Genomic DNA, 21,740 nt, shown 5'->3' with positions numbered 1-21,740 from the left:
CATGTTCTCATTCAAATACAGAATTTATAATCAGTAATGTTCAGATGATTCACCCCAGTACACTGCAGCACAGAACACCCAAGGAAGCCTTTAAATACAGGAATTAAGCATCCTAACTGTCTGTGACCATCACTGTCCATCATGTGAAACGTGGCAAAAGCAAGTCATGGAGAAGCGATGAAGCAGGAACACATAGCTATGATGAAACTTACCAAAAAAAACAAAACTAAAAGACAAACAACAACTGCAGCATTAAAATGGGGAAAGTTCCCTTGGATCTGCTTGTGCACACACCTGGAAAACACTCCTTCTCAAGAACTTTCCCTATGAAAAACAGTGAACAAAGCTAGAAACTCGGTCAGAGCAAAGTGTGGAATGGATAGTATACATATAAGTGGCATGATATATAAATCAAAGAAAATAGATATAAAATTTATGACAAGACCAGAAAACCGTATTTCCTGTAGGGTCTTTAAGAAAACAATATGTTTAGCACCACATGTCAAATCCAAGAAACCAAATTAAATAGTAACTAACTACTCAGATTTGTGTTTTCCTAATTTTTTTAAGCATTCTTGCCCAGAAGAGCAATGTATAAAACAAAAGCAATGAACAAGTTCCTCAGGTAGTTTGGTAAAAATATCTTTCTTTTGCAACTCTTATACCCATTTAGGATCTTAGGGAACACTATTCAGAAACCTGATCTAAAGTAATGTTTTTCTAAATGTGGACTGCAACTCATTAGTAGTTCATAAAATCAATTTATGGGTTCAACCAACATAAAAAAATATGAAATACTAGAGTGGATCATGTACAGTAAATATTATTTTTGTAAAATTTGTTTCTGTATTTTTATACACTTATATACATACAAAAACAGGCACATCTCTGCATATGAATATTGGATTACAGTGTAAAATGTATTCCTGTCATAGAGGCTGCAATTTTAAAAAGCCTAAAATAGACTAAAAGGTAAAATTTTAAAGTAGAGTTCTAATAAAGCATTAATATAATAGTTCAGACAGAACAAAGGTTTCAATTCATGCTTAATGAGATGATCATTCACAAAAAATAATGCAGAAACTCCCCAAAATGTATTTTATAAGTATAAGGCTAAGTGGTATAATTTTATCACTGGCAAGATTAACTTCAGATAAAATGATATTGCAGTAAATACTAAGAGGTACTGAAGCAAAATATCTGCATTTGCATACTTTTCTTGTATTATCATGAAAACAGAATATAAAGTGTTACTACATGTGTAAAAAAAATCTTGTTTATCCAAAATTTTCTAAAATGCCTAATGGTGTGCATTTGGTAGTAAATGATGTGCGTGGTAAAGTCACTGTGGTGAATGACATTTCACTGAAAATAAAGTTCCTTCTCTATGAAAGTTTTACCTGCGACTTCTCTCAGTTAACAAAATACCTTTTTTGTTTTTTAAAAAAAACCCATGACCAAAACATGTATTACTCAAATCACACATTCTTGCATATAGGCTATTCCATCCTCCCAAACAGGTAAGTTCATTGAAGGAATCAGTCTTAGTTCTCATCCTCTCTGTAACACCTGGTCTTCTGCAAAAGCATAAGGTTTAACAAGTTGAACTGAAAATGATCTACTTTGATTTTCTTTTTCCAAAATATAATGCAGAGCTCAGATAGTTTTAGTTTATCTATTTATTCGGCTGCGCGGTGAGGCTTGCAGGATCTTAGTTCCTTGACCAGGGATGCAATCTGGGCCCCAGCATTGGAAGAGTGGAGTTCTAACCATTGGACCACAAGGGAATTCCCTCAGTTTTAAAAACTGCTGAATCTGGTAGGAAAATCCACAACTTGGACATCCCAGTCACTACTACTGGTTGGACACCCGGTGAACAAAAAGAATCCTCCGGTATGTGACAGTTGGCATTTATGTTGTTTAAAAGAAATGATTCATCAAAGAAGAGAGAACTGAAAATATTAAGGGCTCTAGCTAAACAAAATATTTCCAAACTTGCTATTATAAAAAGTATTAAAAAGCAGGCTACAGAAACAAAAGTTCGGCCAGTGCTTGTTTCTGTGGGAATGGGCCTATTGCTCAGGCCCCCGGGGCGCTGTGAGTCAGCAGCGAAAGCACAGTACTAACGCTGCACATTTCTCTGGCTACACGCCATGAGGTCTTCACTGCTGGGTATACGGGCTCTGCTCCAACGTGTCCCCGTAACGTCCTTCGATGGGTTCTTCCACAGAATTAAACAGTGTAGGAGTAAATGACAGAATAAAAAATTCCAAGCATATTAAAATTAAATTCATTAAAATTATACTAAAGCCACTGATAAATAGGAACTAATAAAAAACAACAGTGAAGCTCTCCACCAGTGAAAACTGTGATGTATCCCTACCACTCTGATTCAAGATTACCTCATTTTCTAATTTCGGATCTCTTCCTTATAGTCTTCTTGTATTTCAATACATAAAAGCAGTGACCAAGCAGTCAGTCAGAGTTTTTTTTTTAAAGGTAGATTGCTTTTTAAAGAAGCACTGTTTCAATTCTAAACTCAGGGCTTTGATTTAATCTTCCTTCCCCTTACCTACCATCTTGAACCATCTTGAACTATCGCTGCTCTTTTTATACAGAAAGTCTATAGCGTTGATACCATCTCTAACCCCACATAGCTTTAGGCAGGACACCTTTCAAAAAAGGCAGTTAACTGGACAAAAGCAGAGATCAAAGTCCAAAGAATGTGGCATGAAACCATAAACACATCTTCCTCATATCCAAGTACTACTAATGTTCATGTATCAAATACAAGGTTCAAAAGTCTTAGACTTTTTAATATACAGCTCATAAGTTTAAAAAAATAACTAGAAAAGAAATACCGAAACCCCAAGTAATATAGCAAACCCCCATAAAATTCAGGTCAGGGTTTTAAGCCATCACATATATTTTTACAGAGAACACAAGTTGTCTACATTTTCGGTATAATGTAGATGGTAAAGTTATTCTAAAAGGCAATAATTTGATGAAAATTTAAAACTCCCAATATTATTAAGTTGGAAAAAAGAAAAAACTTATCTCAAATATTATTTTTTATACTGTTATTAGTAAGCTTTCATTTCCAATCAGACATTTCTAAGAAAGTCTAAAAATTTAAATATTCTAAATGTACACTAACAGTAGTACTAAAGTCTCTACAAGGTAAAAATTTTTACTAATCTTGAAGTTCACAGACTGCTTTTTAAAAATATTAGTTTTACTTTTTGCTACATAATAGCAAATTTTCATAACTACCATAATGAAATAAAATACCATTTGAGTTCTAGTTATACCTTAAATTTATTTAATGATGTAATTTCCATGAAATGAAAATCAATCTCACTTTATAGACACTGAGTAAACAATTCCTTATTTAATTGCAGATTTATTTTTTGTTTGTTTACAGATTTGTTTTAAAAACAAATTAGGTTGAACTTGGATGGCCTTACCATTAGGTTAAAGTAATATGTAAGTTTCCCATGCATATTTACAAATAACCAGCTTGAAGACTGTGAACTTCACACTATGAACATTACAATAAGTCATATATTTTTTAAAAAAAGGTGAGATGGGATTATTTTCAAAGCCCTCCAAGCTCAACTTTTAAGCTTTTGTTAACTCCCTGTGAGAAAAAAAAAGCACCACAAATGTCTCTAGGGAGAAGCATGACAAATTTATTATCTTAAAGCTCTTTTCCTTTAAAATCATTCTTAAACCACTAGTTAGATTTCTATAAAGGCTTTTTAATATTCTCTTAAATCTAAACTTTTATAATCAACCAAAATATTTGATTCAAGTACTAGCTTACTAATTTATTCTAAAATGACAGTAGATTATATTCACCAATGAGAAATATAACCACTCCTGGGAACAACTGTACATTCAGAAAACATCATCTCGCCTGCCATTCGATTTAGTGCATATGCATGTGCAAAGTTTATGGGAAAAGCTGCACTCAGCCAATATGCTACAGATTGTAACAAAAGGAAAATTATCTAAAAATAAAACATGGTCTTAAGAACGTAAGTGAATTAAAAATATATATATATAACCAGAGTAAAAGACTATTTAAGAATGCAAACATATCAATAACTAGTAATACCAGAACACACTCAGTTTAATACAGTGTATTTTCCAGATAGGAAAATAATACAAGATAGGAATATTATACAAGATAGGAAGAAAACTAGACCTGGGGATATTAACAAATATAGATCTTAACAAGAACAGAATTTTACTGATGAAAAAAAAATCTAGATATTAGCACATATACTATATTAATAATGTACAAATTAAAAGCATTGCTCTAAGGCAATGTGCTTTAAGCACAATTCATTAAGAACAGAGATCAGCTTTTTTGGCACAATATGCAAGCCTTTAATGAACAATTTCTCATTTATTTTGATTTACAATGATGTACACTTAAAACTTGAGACAAACTACAAAATATTAATCAAAATATTGAAGCATGATCATTTCTATAAATATGGTAAGACAGGCACTTTAAAATTCTACTGAATAAAACTATAATTAGTCACCCATGCCCCCAAATAATAAATTTCATTTAAAAATTATCATTTAAAAAAATCTGAAAGTAGGAAAAATCTGAAAGTTAAAACCATGCAGGTGTTATTTTATAAAATCAACCTTATTATTTTGTGATTATTTTTCAAAATCAAAAGTCCTTTTATAGAAAAAAGTAAATATGCATGTTAATAGATGAAAATATTTATGATTTTAGAATTGATTTACTTATAATAATAATTTGAGAGAAAATATCACTTTCTAATCAAAAGAACTTTGCCAATATTTTCTCTGTTTTTTAGAAAAGACAAAGGGATATAGCTTTGCTATTAGGGTGTAAACAACTTAAAATACCAACCCTGTGACTGCCAAGACTTCGAATGGACAATGCATCCTCAACTCCCTGATAAGATAAAAACAACATAGTAAAGGTGTGTGAGTGGCTGCAGCGAGCTGATGAGGAAAAGTATCAGAGGCAAGTCTGTAGGTTATTACAAACCAGAGAAGGACGACGATGACTGGATCTGTGCGAATACCTGGCCCTTTCCGACTCTTCCTGGGAAAGGAGAAAGTACATGGACAGTTAATTACTGAGCAGAGGGCTGCCTATCAGAACTGAGCACAGAGGTGAGTTTCCTCAAAGCTGAGTTTGGGCAGTCACATCCCTCCCTCAGTTGGAAGGGAAGTAGAAATCATCTCAGCAATGTTTTCATTTGAACAAGTGTATGTATGTCTGGCCATTTGTAGAATGTACTTGATACATGACCAAGAGAGCTCAATATACCAAGATAAAAATAAGTAAGTATACATAACCAACAGAAATTGAGGTCAGCATTAGAAGCAGACTTTGATCTATTTCTTTACGATGTTAGTTTATGCAAGGCAGGAAGAAATGTTTATTACAGATGTAGTTAATGGTGAAAATGTATTCTTTTAAAAAGGTTTGGGTTATAATTTTGTGCTCATTGCATAAACTTTTTTTCTTTTACCACTCTATTGGGAAAGCAAAGAACAACTAAATGAAATAGCCCCTGACTGTGTATTGTTAATATGGAAAACTACTTATGAGAAACTGAGTAAATACTTTAGAGTTGATAAAGTTGCTTCAGAAGCTATGCCTTATGAAGACTGTAAAAACAAAACACATACAAAAAAACCCAACTGACTAAATAAATGTAATTCTAATTTTTTCCATATTCAGCTATTAGCACTGTGGCATTAAGTACTCAGTCATGTGAAATTAAATGACTAGTCCCTAGAACCTAATCAACTGTAAGAAACTTCTGATCTTTCAGAATTTCAAAGTTTGGATTGTCAATTCGAATTGACTAAGAATCTACACACAACTGGCCAACTGGGTTCACAGGTAATCGACACCGCTTTTCCCAAAACACACCAAAACTTCAACACCCCATGACAAGACAGCACAATCATCACGCAGATGGGATAATTAGATGTGGCTCCGCCTGATCATTCACTGTGAATCCAGTGACAGCAATTCAACTGAAACACCGCAATTTAGTGTTTTGTTTTGGTCATGATCTTTGAATACAATTCCAAAAAACGCCTGCTTGTCATATGTTGTGTACACTGGTGCATCTGATCAAATCTGTTCAGAAGTCTGTTTATATGTACCAGGATGATTCAATAATTCAATATTCAACATGGTGTTCTGATCTTTAGGAATTCATCACTGATTCACGGTTTTGTTATGTAATAGACACATGAAATCTGTAAGAAGCCAAGCAAGTTTCTTTCCTCTCTTTGACTATCAGGTGATGTATCACAAAACTTTGGGGGGCATGAGTGTTAGCCCAGCAGGGTAGGTACAGCTTACTAAGTGGTAACAAGTTCTAGGCTAGTTAGCTTTGTTAGTTGAAGTTAATTCTGTGTGCCCCCTCCTACTGTTATTTGGGGTACCAGGGGGACATATCATTACAAGGTTTAATGTTCAGTTTTCTCTTTATTCTACCCTTTCTTTTCATTCCACCTACCACACAGGCGCACTTTTAAAAACCTGCCTCTAAAGAGCACATCCCATTAACGATGCAGCAAAGACAGATGAATTCATATTTATCCTTAATTATGCCTATTATAAAAATAACTCTAAATAACAACACAGTAAGTATCGGAATATCTTTAGATTTATACAGCTTTCTTTTTAGCACCATTTGGGGAAAATGACCTAATGAGTTCAGAAAACTACAGAATAAAATATAAGCCCATACAGGCTGGCTAATTTAAAGTGACAGAATACAGTTTATTCCATAGTCATAAACTACACCTGAAACCAGCACTATGCAACAGGCCTTTCATCAGCAGTGGAAATGCGCTATGCTTGTGCTATCTGATAGGCAGCCACCAGCCACAGGTGGCTACTAAGCATCTAAACTGTCAGAAGTGCAACTGAGGAACGAAATTTTTAATTTTTATCAATTCAAGCAAGTCGAAACCTAATTACCCACATAAGGCTAATGGCTACCATATGTACAGTGAGGCAAGCTCAAAGCAAATTTTTATTACACCAAAAAGACTCCAAGCACATATTTTACTAAGAGTCTGCCATGGAACACTACTCTTCCACAAAAAGGCAGGCATTCCACGTGGTCTTTAACTACTGCCTTTATCTGGAATGCTACCGCACAGTGGCAAATAGGGAGAAACAGAAGGGAACCCCCGTGTAAACGAAAGGCCCCAGCACCAAATATAGAATTATTTTTAAGAGCTAGAGGATCCTTAGAGGTCATCTAGTCTGATCCTTTCATTTTATAGTACATAAAACAAAAAACTGCATCACAAAAAGGTTAGGGGTCAACAAAGCTGGAAAGCTGGACCAGCATTCAGATCTTCTGACTCACCATACCACTGAACCAATCAAGACACTGTCCTACACTGGCCAAATCCAGATTTAATTACACAGAAAGAACATGAAGAAAGGGGCAAGGTATCCTAATTTTGTACTCTGGAATACAAAGAAAGCTTCATTTCCCAGGTATTTCTAAAGGCATATTAAAACTGCCAAAAGGCTTTTTTAAAAATTAATCACCAGAAAGTCAATAGAAAAAGATTTCATCAATGTTCTTAGGTACCATTTACAAGGCAGACTATCCCTCTCTTCCACAGTTCAGAAGACAAAATATTTTCACTGTCTTGGGAATCCTTATGAGTATAAAGGATGAATGAACAGGACAATGCCTTCAAAGAGGGGTATCTATCTTTTACGCCTTCCTGGAAAATTATGTTTGATACATTTAAGTTAGATAAATGGAAGTGAAACATACCCTGTTTTCAAAAGTTCTCTTGAAGGTTTTTTTTTTTCTTTTTTTAAAGCTCACAGCCCTCTGAATACACCTGGACATATCTGACAATAAATATTTGATTCAAGGGTGGAGCTATCCCCCTCAGTTTTTTTAAAAATTAATTCACTTTTTTAAATTGGAGGCTAATTACTTTACAACACTGTAGTGGCTTTTGCCATATGGTGACATGGATCAGCCATGGGTGTACATGTGTCCCCTATCCTGAACCCCCCTCCCACCTCCCTCCACATCCCATCCCTCTGGGTTGCCCCAGTGCACCAGCTTTAATGCCCAGTTTCATGCATCGAACCTGGACTGGCGATCTATTTCACATATGCATGGTTCAGTGCTATTCTCTCAAATCATCCCACCCTCGCCTTCTCCCCCAGAGTCCAAAAGTCTGTTCTTTATATCTGTGTCTCTTGCTGTCTGGCATATAGGGTCATTGTTACCATCTTTCTAAATTCCATATATATGTGTTAGTATACTGTATTGGTGTTTTTCTGACTGACTTCACTCTGTATAATAGGCTGCAGTTTCATCTACCTCATTAGAATGGATTCAAATGCGTTCTTTTTAACAGCTGAGTAATAATATTCCATTGTGTATATGTACCACAGCTTTCTTATCCATTCGTCTGCTGATGTACATCTGGATTGCTTCCATGTCCTGGCTATTATAAACAGTGCTGCGGTAGACACTGGGGTACACGTGTCTCTTTCAATTCTGGTTTCCTCGGTGTGTATGCCCAGCAGTGGGATTCCTGGGTCGTATGGCCCCCTCAGTTTTAAATTAGGAAACTTCACAAACTGCATTTGCTCTTTCAGATTCCCAACACAACACTGCTTCAGACACCCAGTTTACAGACAGCAGTACTGGCTAACCTAAGACTATCTGGGGGCCCAGAAAGACACAGGCCCTTTCCTTCTTGGTCCGTCCACCTCCCACTCCACCATTAGCACACAGGGCACCCTCGGATCCCTTTGAATTCCAGCTCTGCCAACAACTAAAGTTGTTCACTTTGCCAATGCTTTATCACCTACCTATAAAATGGAGAGAGTGGATCTGTCTTACAATGGGGACTGAACACGTATGTAAAAGGTATGAATGAGCACAATGCTGGCACACAGACATGCACTCAACATGAGCTTCATTCCTGAGCCTCATGCTCCCATGTTCCCTATTCAGATCCAACAGCCCACTCACGGGCAAAAAAGTGCTACAATTAGGAGAAAATTTTAATATAGGAAGATTCTTCCTTCTAGTCATTGATAACCCAATTGTTTGTCTATGCATTATTTACTATAAATTTATTAGTAATGTATACACTGTGATGCTCACATGCCAACTGCTATGATAAGTTCATAGACAGAAAGCAGCCAGAAATACAAGGATAGGATAAGAAGTTAGAGGAAGAATCAGTTTGAACAAAGTGCCAGAAAGGGTCGGAATGTTAGTTATTCTATCTGAAATTAAACCCCACCTTCTCTGCCTGTCCAAATCCTACCTATTATTAACCCAAACTGCTCCTTTCAATGTAAGAATTAAATATTAGACTTTTAACATAGGCTTTTCCTATTTAATGCTTTGATCTGTCCTAAGATATTAAAATCCTAGGCAATTTAATTTGAGAACTATAATACATAATTAATTATAAGAGGAAATTAATATTTCCACTTTGGCAATTAAGAATTATTTCTCTTAACTCATGCAAAAATATTCTTAAGACATCACCAGTAATATTAAGCCAGTTACATGCAGAAGACACTTGAATTATAAAATAAGCTAGCTTTAATAACAAGAAAACACACACATACATGAAGAGTTGCTTAATTTTAAGTAACCAAAATCTTTTCTCTCTCTTTTCTTTTTTCTTTTTTTTTTCTCTCTCTTTTCTAAAATATCACAATGAGAAGTACGTAAATATAATCATAAATATTTAAATTCTGGTTATACCTTAAAATGCTATTCTAGAAGGGATTTGCTTATGAAAGTTGCTTGTTAGGCAGCAATTAAACAGTGGTTCTTAACCTCTTAGGGATCACAGACTCCTTTTGAGAATCTGATGATAAAATTCCTGTGGCCATTTTCACATGAAAACATACACATACTCAAAACCTGGCATGAACAGTCCTTACCCCATCCCCCAAGCCTATTCACACACCAAGCTCGGAACCCCTGCAATCAGAGGCAGCTAGGGCACTTAGCAACACTGACAAAAGCTCAAAGTTAGCAATGACTTACAGTAACTCATACATTACTGGCTGCAATTTGCTCTTGCAGCTAACAAATTTGGGAGTGACAGTGTAAGACTTGAAAGGAAACTGAGAACTAACAGCATAAAAGTAATTTTCAGAGGGGATGAAAGAATGACTTGGTTCATCTTTCTATGAAGAACCTGATATAGCTTTTTAAAAAAGAGAGAAAAGAAGAAAGGGGCAGGGGAGGAGAAGGCGGGATGGAGGGGGTAGGCAAATTTTAGGGACAAAAGAACAAATCCACAGAGAGAAAACACATTCATCTACTCAATCTTTCTTGGTCAGGAGCGTTTATGAGATGAGCGTGAGGCTGTAACTACAACGAAAATGGCTGGACTCCGAACACACATTTGGTCCACTACAGGCAGAAGAGACACTCGCTGACCTTTAGGTTCAAACATGGCAAACACTCCCACTTGGCAAATGATTAGTCAGTGTTTTACTTTGAGATTGCATATTTCAGCAACTGATCACAACATGCAGGGCAGGCGATTCCGGCCTACCAGCCACTTCTGAATCTGTCCCCATTTCCGGTCAAAGGAATGGTGAGAGTGCTGCAAATGCAAAAGTTTCACAGACTCAAGTTTCCAACACACTGCCTGCTATGGAAAGTCTTAAATTAATCACACACATTTGTCCTGAAAGGCAATGACTGTTAATTCAAAGTCACACATTCAAAATACACAACATACTAAGCTAAATATGTTCAGTCTGCAGCTTACAAATAAAACTTAAACTTAATAACTCTATTCTTACAGTTCACTACAATTTTAGGAGTATAAAAGACAGTGCATTGTATTGTACCATTTCATCTCAAGCCAAGAACTGCATTCAATATTTGAAGCTATGAGGTAAAAAAAGAAAATTAGCAATACATTAACTGCTTTTGGCTTTGTTTTTGAGCTGTGACAATATGGACTCTATACACATCTCTTTAACTCATTAACAGAAAATTCACCACAAACCTCAAAATAAAGTGTTTAATATTGCCCTGCAGCTTTTCTCCCCCTTTGAACTAAAACATCAGAAATGGTTTTTATGGGAACTTTCAAAGTCAGGTCAATGTCAGAAGGAAAGAGTAAAAAAGAGTATTTGTTTTCTTTTAAAGCAGCCGAATTTCTATATGTCTAGTTAGAAATTTTTTCTTTTTTGCTTTTCCCAGTGATAATTAAAACAGATGGAAATGTATTAGCCATACAAAAGTGTAACATAAAACTAATCATAATGCCACCACAGATAAACCAAAGTACTGAGAGTGATCACTTCTTTCCAGTAGTTTTTGATCTATATATGGATACTAGTTTTCGTTAACACAAGACTAGAGTCCTAAAAGTGCTATAATTGTGGGATTTTTTTTTTCCATTTTCTTATACGGAGATTTTCCTCCATTATTAAGTATGCTTACAAACTATAAGGCTGTATGATTTCACAGAGCTTAACTATGTAGGTATCACAATATAGTCAAAATTCTAGGAAATTTAGGGCTATAGTAAATAATTCTGTCATCTCTAAGCCTTCTCTGGCTATTATGAGGACTTTATAACACAACAGTAACTTATGACAAGAGGTGTATAGGTGTCTGCTGTTAATTTCAAACAAATATTGCACTTAACTTGCTGACATAGAATGGCTCGTCAAAACACATACATCAAGTTACTCTATTCCCAGTATTTCAAAAGGAACCAGGTTTACTTCAGAAGGAAACTAGCCACGTATTGATTTTGGGCCGGGGCGGGGGGGGGGGGGGGCGTGAATAACACAAAATCAGGGTTATTTCCCCCAATTACCTCTTTTTGCTGCCGTTCCAGTTCTCTCATGCGGATGTCTCTTGCCTCTGCCCGGGCAGCCCGTTTTGCTGCCAGTCTTGCCTCTGCCTGAAAAGTAATAGAAAGATTCAGCTTGATTTAAAAACCAGTGCCTCCAGCACCACACCTCTAGACCAGCTTGGAGGATAGAGAGCCCAAAAGAGTGGGGACACGGGGTTGTCCACCAGCAGCCTGATGGCCTCTTCAGTATACACCCCCTCCATAACACTTCTTTTTCTAGTCCCAGAGTCTCCTGACATCTGGGCCTTTATGCACAACTGTCTGACTTGATGACATATTCAAAACAGTTTACACTGTTCATTGTAGGTTTCTCCAAACTTGCTTTTTCCAGAATTTCTTTCCCCATCAGTTTAATCATACAAATTAGAAATGTCAGGGCTGGCTGGCCCCTATTTCACTGTGGGTATCGCCAATATTCACTCTCCAAGTGCTGTCAATTCTTGACCAACTCTTAGGTTGAGTTTCCCTCCAACTCATCTCGCTTTCTTTATGCTCACTATTCCCGCTTATTTCAGGAACTCTTCCTCTCTCTCTCTCTCTGAGATATACTTCACATGCCATCAGATTCACCACTTAAAAACATACAATTCATTGGGTTTTTAAGTATATTCACAAAGTTGCACAATTATCATTACCATCTAATGATACTTTCATCACCCCAATACCCATTACCCAACTCCAGCCCCTGGCAACCATCAGTCTACTTTCTGTCTCTATGAATCTGCCTCTTCTGGACACAGCATATAAATGAAATCATATAATAAGAACTCTTTATCTCTTGGACACTGCAACTGCCTCCAAATCCATCTACCTGACTCCAGACTCGACTCTACAATTCATCGTCTATGTGGTTACATGACTGCCAGTCTGCCTTACAAAACACATTTCTGATCAAATCAATCATTTTGCTCTGTAAAATACTCCAGGAGCTCCCCCTCACTCACTGTTAAAGCAAAAATTCCATAGACCAGCACAAAGAGAAGACAGGAGACGAACAGCAAAAACAGAGATAAAGTTTCTCCCAGTCAGTTCTCTGCCTTTTTTCCCCCAGTTGGCCCCAGCTTCACCAGTTGCATCCACCCCCCTCCATTCCTGGACCCCATCTCCTGGGCTGGGAGATTCAGCCTCTCTTCACAGACTGTTTGCTGGCAGGAGGTATTCTCCCTTCTCTCTCATTCAGCGACCACACTACTTTCTATTAAGAGTTCCTCCAGCCCCTCTGTCACTATGCACACACCCCTACTGTGACTTATTACACTGTGTTAAACATATTATATGGTATTAAAGCTTCTGTCGCCCCGCAACTTTCATGCCTCGGTGTCTGCTAAACAAATAAGACATTTCCAGGCCATGGGCCAGTGTATCAAGGAAATGAGGCAACAAAACAGCCTGATGTACCACATGAAACTAAAAAATCTCTGGTTTCTCTGGGAGTGGTTTCCTGGGTTCTTGGCCGCATTGTAACTCTGATTCAGATCCCTCCTCTGATAAGGACAGAAGCTGCTGCTTCTCTTGTTCTGATAATATTTGGCCCAAGTCTCACAGTAGGAAGGCTTCCCAGCTAGCACAACAGTAAAGAATCTACCTGCCAATGCAGGAGACACAAGAGACGTGGGTTCCATCCTTGGGTCAGGAAGATCCCCTGGAGTGGGGGCAAGAATACTCTAGTATTCTTGCCTGGGAAATCCTATGGGCAGAGGAGCCCGGTGGGCTACGTACATGGGGTCACAAAGAGCTGGACACAACTGAGCAATTAAGCCTGCAAGGCACACTCACACTAAGAAGAGACTCAGCCAAGGTTTAGAAGGATCTACTGTGTGTAAGCACTACACTGAGTGCAAAAAATACAGAGTAGGACATGCCACTTCTGCCTAAAGACTTCACAGTCTAGCTGAGACAAACACACTGCTTAAAAGAAGGACACCTGCAGGAAGGGGCAATGGGTTTTGCCAGGCAAGGTCACAGAAGGCCTCTAAGAAGTACAGACAGTGTTAAGAGTTACTACTTACTTAACTATCTCGATTTTGGCATTTTCCTAGTCAGTTTTACATGTGTTTTAGTAGCAAAAACCCTGCGAAGTGAATTGCAATCTACCATCCTTAAGCTCTCACACCCTCATCACCAGAGCAATTAGATTTCTCACATGAATTTTCCAATGGCCTCTATCTTTAAAACACCTACACTCAGACTTCCCTGGTGGTCCAGTGGATAGGAACTCACCTGGCAATGCAGGGGACACGGCTCAGTCCCTGGTCAGGGAAGATTCCATATGCTGCGGGAAACTAAACTCCTGCACCACAACTACCGAAGACTGCCCTCCCAGAGCTGATGCTCCACAACAAGAGAAGCCTCTACAGTGAGAAGCCCTCATCCCGTCATGAAGAGGGGCACCAGCTCACTGCAGCTAGAGAAAGCCCACTCACAGCAACGAAGTGACCCAGCGCGGCCAAATAAATAAGTAGTTAATTTAAAAATATACCTATACTCTCCACCTTCTTTCCCCCTCTATGAATGATCACCACCTTCTTACCAGAATGTGTATTTTACAAAAGACTTTAAGGCTAAATTATGCTTCAGCACATAATAAATACATCTATACTTGCAGCCTCCCTTAGAAATTTATCAAGAATGCTGATTTAATCCTTCTGATATCTATGGCCAATTCTGCACAATCTATTCTAAAATGGGAGTTCTCTAACCAAATGGAATTATAAATAATTGAAATTTATTCTCTAATAAATTCTCTTGCACAACAAAAGGGAAGGGACCTAACTGCTGTACAACAGAAAGACCACGGGCTTCAGAGCCACAAACATACCCTTCTCTTTGCTACTTAGGCAACTCTAAGCAAAACTTGGACGTTACCTCCCTTGGAGATAGTATTAAATATAGCAAGCTTTAAGAAGATAAAGAGGTTTCAAAACTACTTTATCTGTTTCTTTCTTATTCATTGCTTCCAGGTTCCTGATAGCAGGAATAGCAAGGGGCCAGCGGTCACTCCAATCTGGTAAGACAAGAGGTGCACTCTATTCTTACACTGATACATTTTTACTTTTTTTTAAATTATGAAAGTATGATAATACATTTATAGGAGACTTGGAAAACACAAATTACAAATAGTATTACAAGCATTTTAAATAGATAAATTAAGATTTTTAATTGGAGTTTCAAAATCAAATTCTCAAAAATTAATAAAATACATAGAAAAGTGGAAAGATATAATAGACCTGAAAAGCACCGTGAACCAATCCAATATAATTAGGATTTATACAATTTTCACACAACAGCAGGATACAAATTCTATTCAAATTCCCATAGATTATAAACCAGGAGACACTGGAACATATCCAGGGACATAAAACAAGGTGCAAAAATTTCCTGGTCTAAAGGTACTGTAATCATACAGAGTCTGTTCTCTTAACACTGTGGAATTATGCTAGAAATCAATATCAAAAACATCTGAAATTAACCCCCATATTTTCAAGTGCAATATGACATTTACCAAGAGAGATCTCTGACTCAGCCACTGAAAGCCTCAATAAAGTTACAAGACTGGAAAAACACAGAGTGTGACTGCAAAGAAAGCATTTAAAGGAGAAATTAGTATCGAAATGAGAGCTTAATGTCAAAGATACTTTAAAAAACCCATGTATACGGAAATTAAATGTCCACTTAAATGATGAGTGTGTATAAGAAATCATAACAAATAAAGTTAGAAAATATGTGTAACAGAATAAAAATGAAAAGAGAATTTATCAGAATTTGCTGCATGCAGCTAATGCTGCTCAATGTAACTAAATATAACGTGAAATTTTAAATAAGGTATGAAAACAAATAATAGATCCTAGCAAAAAATTTTGTAAGATTTGAATAAAACCTGTACTTTAGTTAATAATACTGTGAGGTGAAGCGAAAGTCACTCAGTCGTGTCCGACTCTTTGCGATCCCATGGACTGTACAGTCCATGGAATTCTCCAGGACGGAATAATGGAGTGGGTAGCCTCTCCCTTCTCCAGGGGATCTTCCCAGCCCAGGCAGGTCTCCAGCACTGCAGGCAGATTCTTCACCAGCTGAGCCATAAGGGAAGCCCAAATAATACTGTGAAAGAGAAAGTGAAAGTGAAGTCGCTCAGTCGTGTCGAACTCTTTGCAACCCCATGGACTGTAGCCCGCCAGGCTCCTCAGTCCATGGAATTTTCCAGGTGAGAGTACTGGAGTGGGTTGCCATTTCCTTCTCCAGGGGATCTTCCCAACCCAGGGATCGAACCCAGGCCAGGGATCAAACCCAGGTCTCCCGCACTGCAGGCAGACACTTTACCGTCTGAGCCATCAGGGAAGCTAAAATAACACTGTATCATATGTTAATTTCATGTTTGTTTGTTTACAACAGTATTTCTTTATATTCTCAGAGCTGGATTAGAAGTTTCAAGTCTCATTCAAAAATTTTTTTAAAAATCACTAAATAATAAGCTTTCTAGACTTTTAGCCATAATACTAAGTAAACTGATATATGTTGAAACAGTCAAATTATAGGTACACAAACCACACTTCAAAGTAGCACACCAGCACCTTCCCCTCAGGATACAATTGTGCCAAAGAGCTACCACAGCTTAGTTTTAACCCACTCTCACAGGTACAAAATAAAAAAGATAAAACAATAAAGGACCACAAGGATTGAATTAAGTTCAAAACAAAGGTTGGTTAATAAAAATGAAACACAGAATCACCACTTGACCCAATAATTCCACCTCTGGGTACATACACAAAAGAACTGAAAGTAAAGACTCAAAGAGATGTTCACACACCAAATGTTCATAGCAATATTACTCATAAGAGCCAAAAGGTATAAACAACCCAAATGTCCATCGGCAGATGAATGAATAAGGAAAACGTACACACATTTTCCATACAATGGAATATTACAAATCCTTTAAACAGGAGGAAGCTCTGACTATATGCAACAACTTTGATGAATTTTGAAGACACTGTTGAGTGAAACAAGCCAGACACAAAAGAACAAATATTAAATGCTTCTGCTTATCTCAAGTTTCTAAAATAGTGTGCACAGGGATAGAAAGTAGAACAGTGGTGTCCAGTGTGGGAAGGAGGGGATGGGAGTTGCTATTTTAACAGGTACAGAGTTTCACTAAGGATGCTGAAAAAATTCTGAGGATGGGCAGAAGTCATGACTGCACAGCAGTTTAAATGTACTTAATGTCACTGAACTGTACACCTGAAGATGATCAGAATGATTGACTTCATGTTATGTTTATTTTACGACAAAAAAAGGTTAGTTAATTTAAAAGTTAGCATAAGACATGAGTGAAATCAGAAGTATTCAGGAGCCTAAATCATGGTCTTTTAGGCTGATATGACCCAAACTTTTAAGTAAGGTTAATAGGAAAATTCAGGAACTGGAAATTCAGGTTCAGAAATTACCTGCAAATCTAGTAAGCACTGGACCAGGTTTCTAAACATGAACATTCCGAGAAAGACAGTCGAGAAGTAACGACCAAGCTCTGGCAATGTATCAGGACCCAATTCAAAATGTACTAATTCTGTAAAGGGGGGATCCTCACCTTTGCTCTTAATATTTATAAAACTGAACAGTGCTTTGAGAATGATCTTCATAGAATCAAAACTCAAAACTTTCAAGATGACAGAAAAGATGAGACCTCACACTAATATTACCACCATCATTTGGGCACTTAGCAAAGCTAGATGATTATTTTCCTTTAATTCACAAAGTAACCACTTGAAGTACAGAAAGATGAAGTAATTTGCCTGATATCCCCTGGCCAGCAAGTACTGGAACTGAGATCCAGATCCTAAGAATCTGATTCCAGTTCACGCTCTTAACTACGTTGCTACAACTTATATCTTTATATCCCAAGTATAAGAACATATCCTTAGGCAAATAATAAAAGTTTACTTTGGATGAATTATCCTATGATTTTCAATTTAGCATAGACTCTCTCTTTTCTGTGAAAAGGTACTATTCTGGTTCTCTTTTTTCTTTGACCAGGACTTTACACCAAATGTAGTCGATCTTCTTTTGTTACACACAGCCTTTCTTCTCGTTTTTTCACTCCCCATTTTCAACTATCGACCAACAAGAATGACTCAAATCTTACATCTCGGGCTCTGACCAAAATCAAGACTTACATTTCTAACTGTCTGGTGGATCTCTTGTCATGCACTAACAGTGGATAAAAGCAACCTCATCCCCATGAATACTCTATACTTCCGTTTTTCAGTCTCCAGAAGTGAAACCCTTCTTGAAAACTCAGCCTCAGGGATTCCTACTTCTTAATCAAACTTTCTTTATACTATCCCTTGAATCCAACCTTTAATTTTCCTTCCAAGCAGGTCCTTACCACTTTCATCTATGATACTAATTCTAACTTCACTTTCTCCATTCCCACTCTCCTCCTATCCCTGCTATTCCATATTACACACTGTTAAATTCACCAAAAACTGACTCATTGGAAAAGACCCTGATGCTGGGAAAGACTGAAGGCAAGAGGAGAAGGGGACGACAGAGGATGAGATGGTTGGATGGCATCACTGACTCAATGGACTTGAGTTTGAGAAAGCTTCGGGAGGTGGAGATGGACAGGGAAGCCTGGGGTGCTGCAGTGCATGAGGTAGCAAAGAATCGGACACGACTGAGTGACTGAACTAAAGTCACCAACACCCAGAAGTATCCTTACACTGTTACAATTTTAAATTTGGATTCTGCTACTGCCTAGTCAAATAAACACAGGCAAATGGGCTAAAATAAACTCAGTGTGGCTCCCACTGGCATCCCAAATCAGAAACTCAACCAAGGCCAATCCTATTCTAAGTATCTGTCCTGTGGGTCTACAAGTCAAGCAGGCTCTATCCCACCCAATGGACAGTGCCCTGTTTCCTTGGAATATAAACCCCATGTCAAATTTCACTGTAAACTATTCTAGGGGGAACAATGTTATATTCATTTAAAAAAACAGTTTGAATCCATCATCCTAAGAGTCAAAGGCAAGAGTTTACTATACAGCTATATAACAAGGTAAATATATGTACAGCCATGTAAAGTTATATAACAATATACACATAAAACATAGATGGATGTGTCTATATACGGAGACACACACACCCTCCCTACTATGATGTGAACTCCACCCTCCCCAGGGACCTTGCCTCAACTATCTGATCTTTCTCCTGCCTGCACTCTCTCCCTCTATTGGATTGTCCTTCTCATCCTAAGTAGGTTAAAAGTCTCTCCTATCTTTAATAAACAAACAAACTAATGGGGAGTTCCCTGGTGGCCTAGAAGTGAGGATTCCGGGCTTTCACTGCCATGGCCCCGTTTCAGTCCCTGGTTGGGGAACTGAGAGCCCATAAGCTGTGCAGCCAACAGACAAACTGTCCCATCCTGGATCGACTCTGTCTCATCTTCTCTTGGAGATGGAGAGGGCTAACTATTCTCTCACCTCCCTCCTCAGTCTCTTCAAATGACTGCTTCCTGGCTTCTGCCCAAATCATTTCAGGAAACTCCTCATGCTAAAGCCACTCATGACCTCTGACTACCAAACCCAGTGGAATTTTTCTCTTCTTGTCTTGCTTGTCCTTTCTGGATTTCCCATATCACTGCCACTCCGCTCCTTCTGAAACACTCCTCTCCGGGCTTTCTGCAATGCCACTCTCCCCTGGTTTTCCTCTTGACTCCCTGATCTACCTTCTTCAGAGTCCGACATGGGCTACTTCCTGAAACTTTAATGTAACCAAAGCTTCCAGACTTCATCTCACTCTCTTCACCCTATGTCCACCCTAAGTTCTCCCCCTGGGTGATAGTGAGTCTGCAAACCTCTGCGTCCAACACAGACTTTTCTTTCTCAGTCCTGACACAATTGGCTGTCCCATTGGAACCTCAGATGCAAAGCATCACAAACGGAACTTATCTTTCCCTTAAAGTCCCTCTTCCTCTTATATCCCCATCAGTGCTCCCATTACCCCCAAAACCAAAACAAAGGATCGCCATAAGGCTCCTCTCTGTTTTTAGCCTCCATCCACACCCAGTCACTATATCTCAGCTATCTATTCCATCAAGATTCTCTCTCTACCATTTCTTCAATCCAAATTTCCCCCTCCTTTCCCACCGTCACTGCCTGAATTCAGGCTCTCATCACCTCTCCCGATGACAACAAAGCCTCCTGACTCATTTTCTCCCTACCAGTCACTCTACATGGTGGCTAACTCTGGAAAAGGTTTTACCCTTCAGTGGCTCCCCTCAGCTGCCCCAATAAAATGTAAACTCCTCAGCATACAAATCCCATCCTGATCAGGCCCTCTGGCCTCTCCAACATTAGCTCCCACTCCCTCTAACCTCTCTTCAGCCAAACCAAGCTGTTATTCTGGCAATTCCCCACATGTTCTAGTTGTTTCACACCCCCATGCCTGAGAACACTTAGAAAGTGACACAAAAACCCATAAAATAATACTGTTCCTAATGATACGTGTTAGAACTTTCAGAAGAGGAGCAGGAAGGCTACCTCAAGATTCTACTAGAGTGGCTCCCTGCTGGGGTAAGGGAAGCGGAACTAGGATGAGGGATGAAAGAAAAAGGGCCCTAAACTTCGTTTATGATGTCTTCTCCCTTCCTTCTTCTCTTTTTAGGAAAAGGTCTGAAATAACTGTCCCAAAAGGATAGCATCATTTACTGTAGACTCATGGATACTTACACTGTTCCTAAAACCTTTCTGCATTCAACCTTTTTCAAGAAGAACAGAACATGAAAACGCACTCAAATGCCTTTAAAAGAACAGAAACCTCTAGCTTTTGAAACTTCTGTCCCACTATCATATGGGACAGTTTTAAAGGGAGGCAAATTCAAATTTCATGGTCAGACATAAATGCACTGAATAGAGGCAAACGTGCAACTGCCAGCCTGCATGTACATCCATAACACAAAATCCACGCAACTGGCATGAGAAAGAAAAATAAGGTGTGTGTGTGTGTTTGTCCCTCAGCTATGTCCAACTCTTTGTGACCCCACGGAGCCCGCCAAGCTCCTCTATGCACGGGATTTCCCAGGCAAGAATACTGGAGTGGGTTACAGTTTCCTTCTCCAGGGAATCTTCCTGATCCAGGCATCAAACCTGGGTCTCCTGCATTGCAGGTAGATTCTTTACCATCTGAGTTATTTAGGCCTTTACAGACTACGCTTTAATTTCAAGAAATCTGAAATACAAAATTATACAAAGTGAAACTGTCTGTCAAGGAAAATGACTAATTCAGGTAACTAGGTCTCAAGAGTTTACCGTGTTTAATTTTGTTTATTCTTCCATGACACTCATGCCAAAAGAACACTGAAAGACAAGCTGAGACATAATATTTATTGTGTTGCTATGGTTTCCAAATTAACAAATAAAAATCATTACTCAACTTCCTAGCAACTTCCCTTTAGTAGAAAATCTTGGGTACCATTTTTCTTAATTTGATCTTACAATATCAACTTTTTTTTTTAAAAAAAGCTTTTGGTAGTTGAAAACCAACTATATAAACTTTCCTGGGCATAAATAACAATATTAGATAAAATCTAGGGAATTTTAATCCATTTTCTTCTGATGTCTAACAACTGTATCTTCTTTTTATTCAGAAATCTTCTGACAGCAAAATATTCTTTCAAAATGAGAGAGGAAATTTAAGATTACAGACTTTACTACTGAGGTTTGAATACAATCTAATAAATAGATAGTACAGGAAAGCTGAAACTTTGGCTCAGCAATGACATGTCTTGCCAAAGGAAAATGTGATTCACAGTCCCAGCAGAAA

The 21,740-nt window shown here is 38.0% G+C and overlaps 1 protein-coding gene across 1 annotated transcript in view; it reads right to left on the bottom strand.

Moving 5' to 3' along the window:
* The window catches only part of LRRFIP2 (LRR binding FLII interacting protein 2), a 108,688-nt gene that overhangs the window by 53,884 nt on the left and 33,064 nt on the right, over window positions 1–21,740 (bottom strand). Inside the window, exons 3-6 of the mRNA XM_068981625.1 lie at window positions 11,887–11,973; window positions 10,603–10,653; window positions 5,042–5,098; window positions 4,901–4,945 (exon numbers count right to left, since the gene is read on the bottom strand). Coding sequence (XP_068837726.1) covers window positions 4,901–4,945; window positions 5,042–5,098; window positions 10,603–10,653; window positions 11,887–11,973 — 240 coding nt within the window. The remainder of the gene's footprint in view (window positions 1–4,900; window positions 4,946–5,041; window positions 5,099–10,602; window positions 10,654–11,886; window positions 11,974–21,740) is intronic.

This window comes from Capricornis sumatraensis, chromosome 10 (assembly GCF_032405125.1).
Source record: "Capricornis sumatraensis isolate serow.1 chromosome 10, serow.2, whole genome shotgun sequence".
Classification (NCBI taxonomy): domain Eukaryota; kingdom Metazoa; phylum Chordata; class Mammalia; order Artiodactyla; family Bovidae; genus Capricornis; species Capricornis sumatraensis.
The sequence above is the reverse complement of the archived record's forward strand: the minus strand, read 5'-3'. Positions and strand labels throughout refer to the sequence as shown.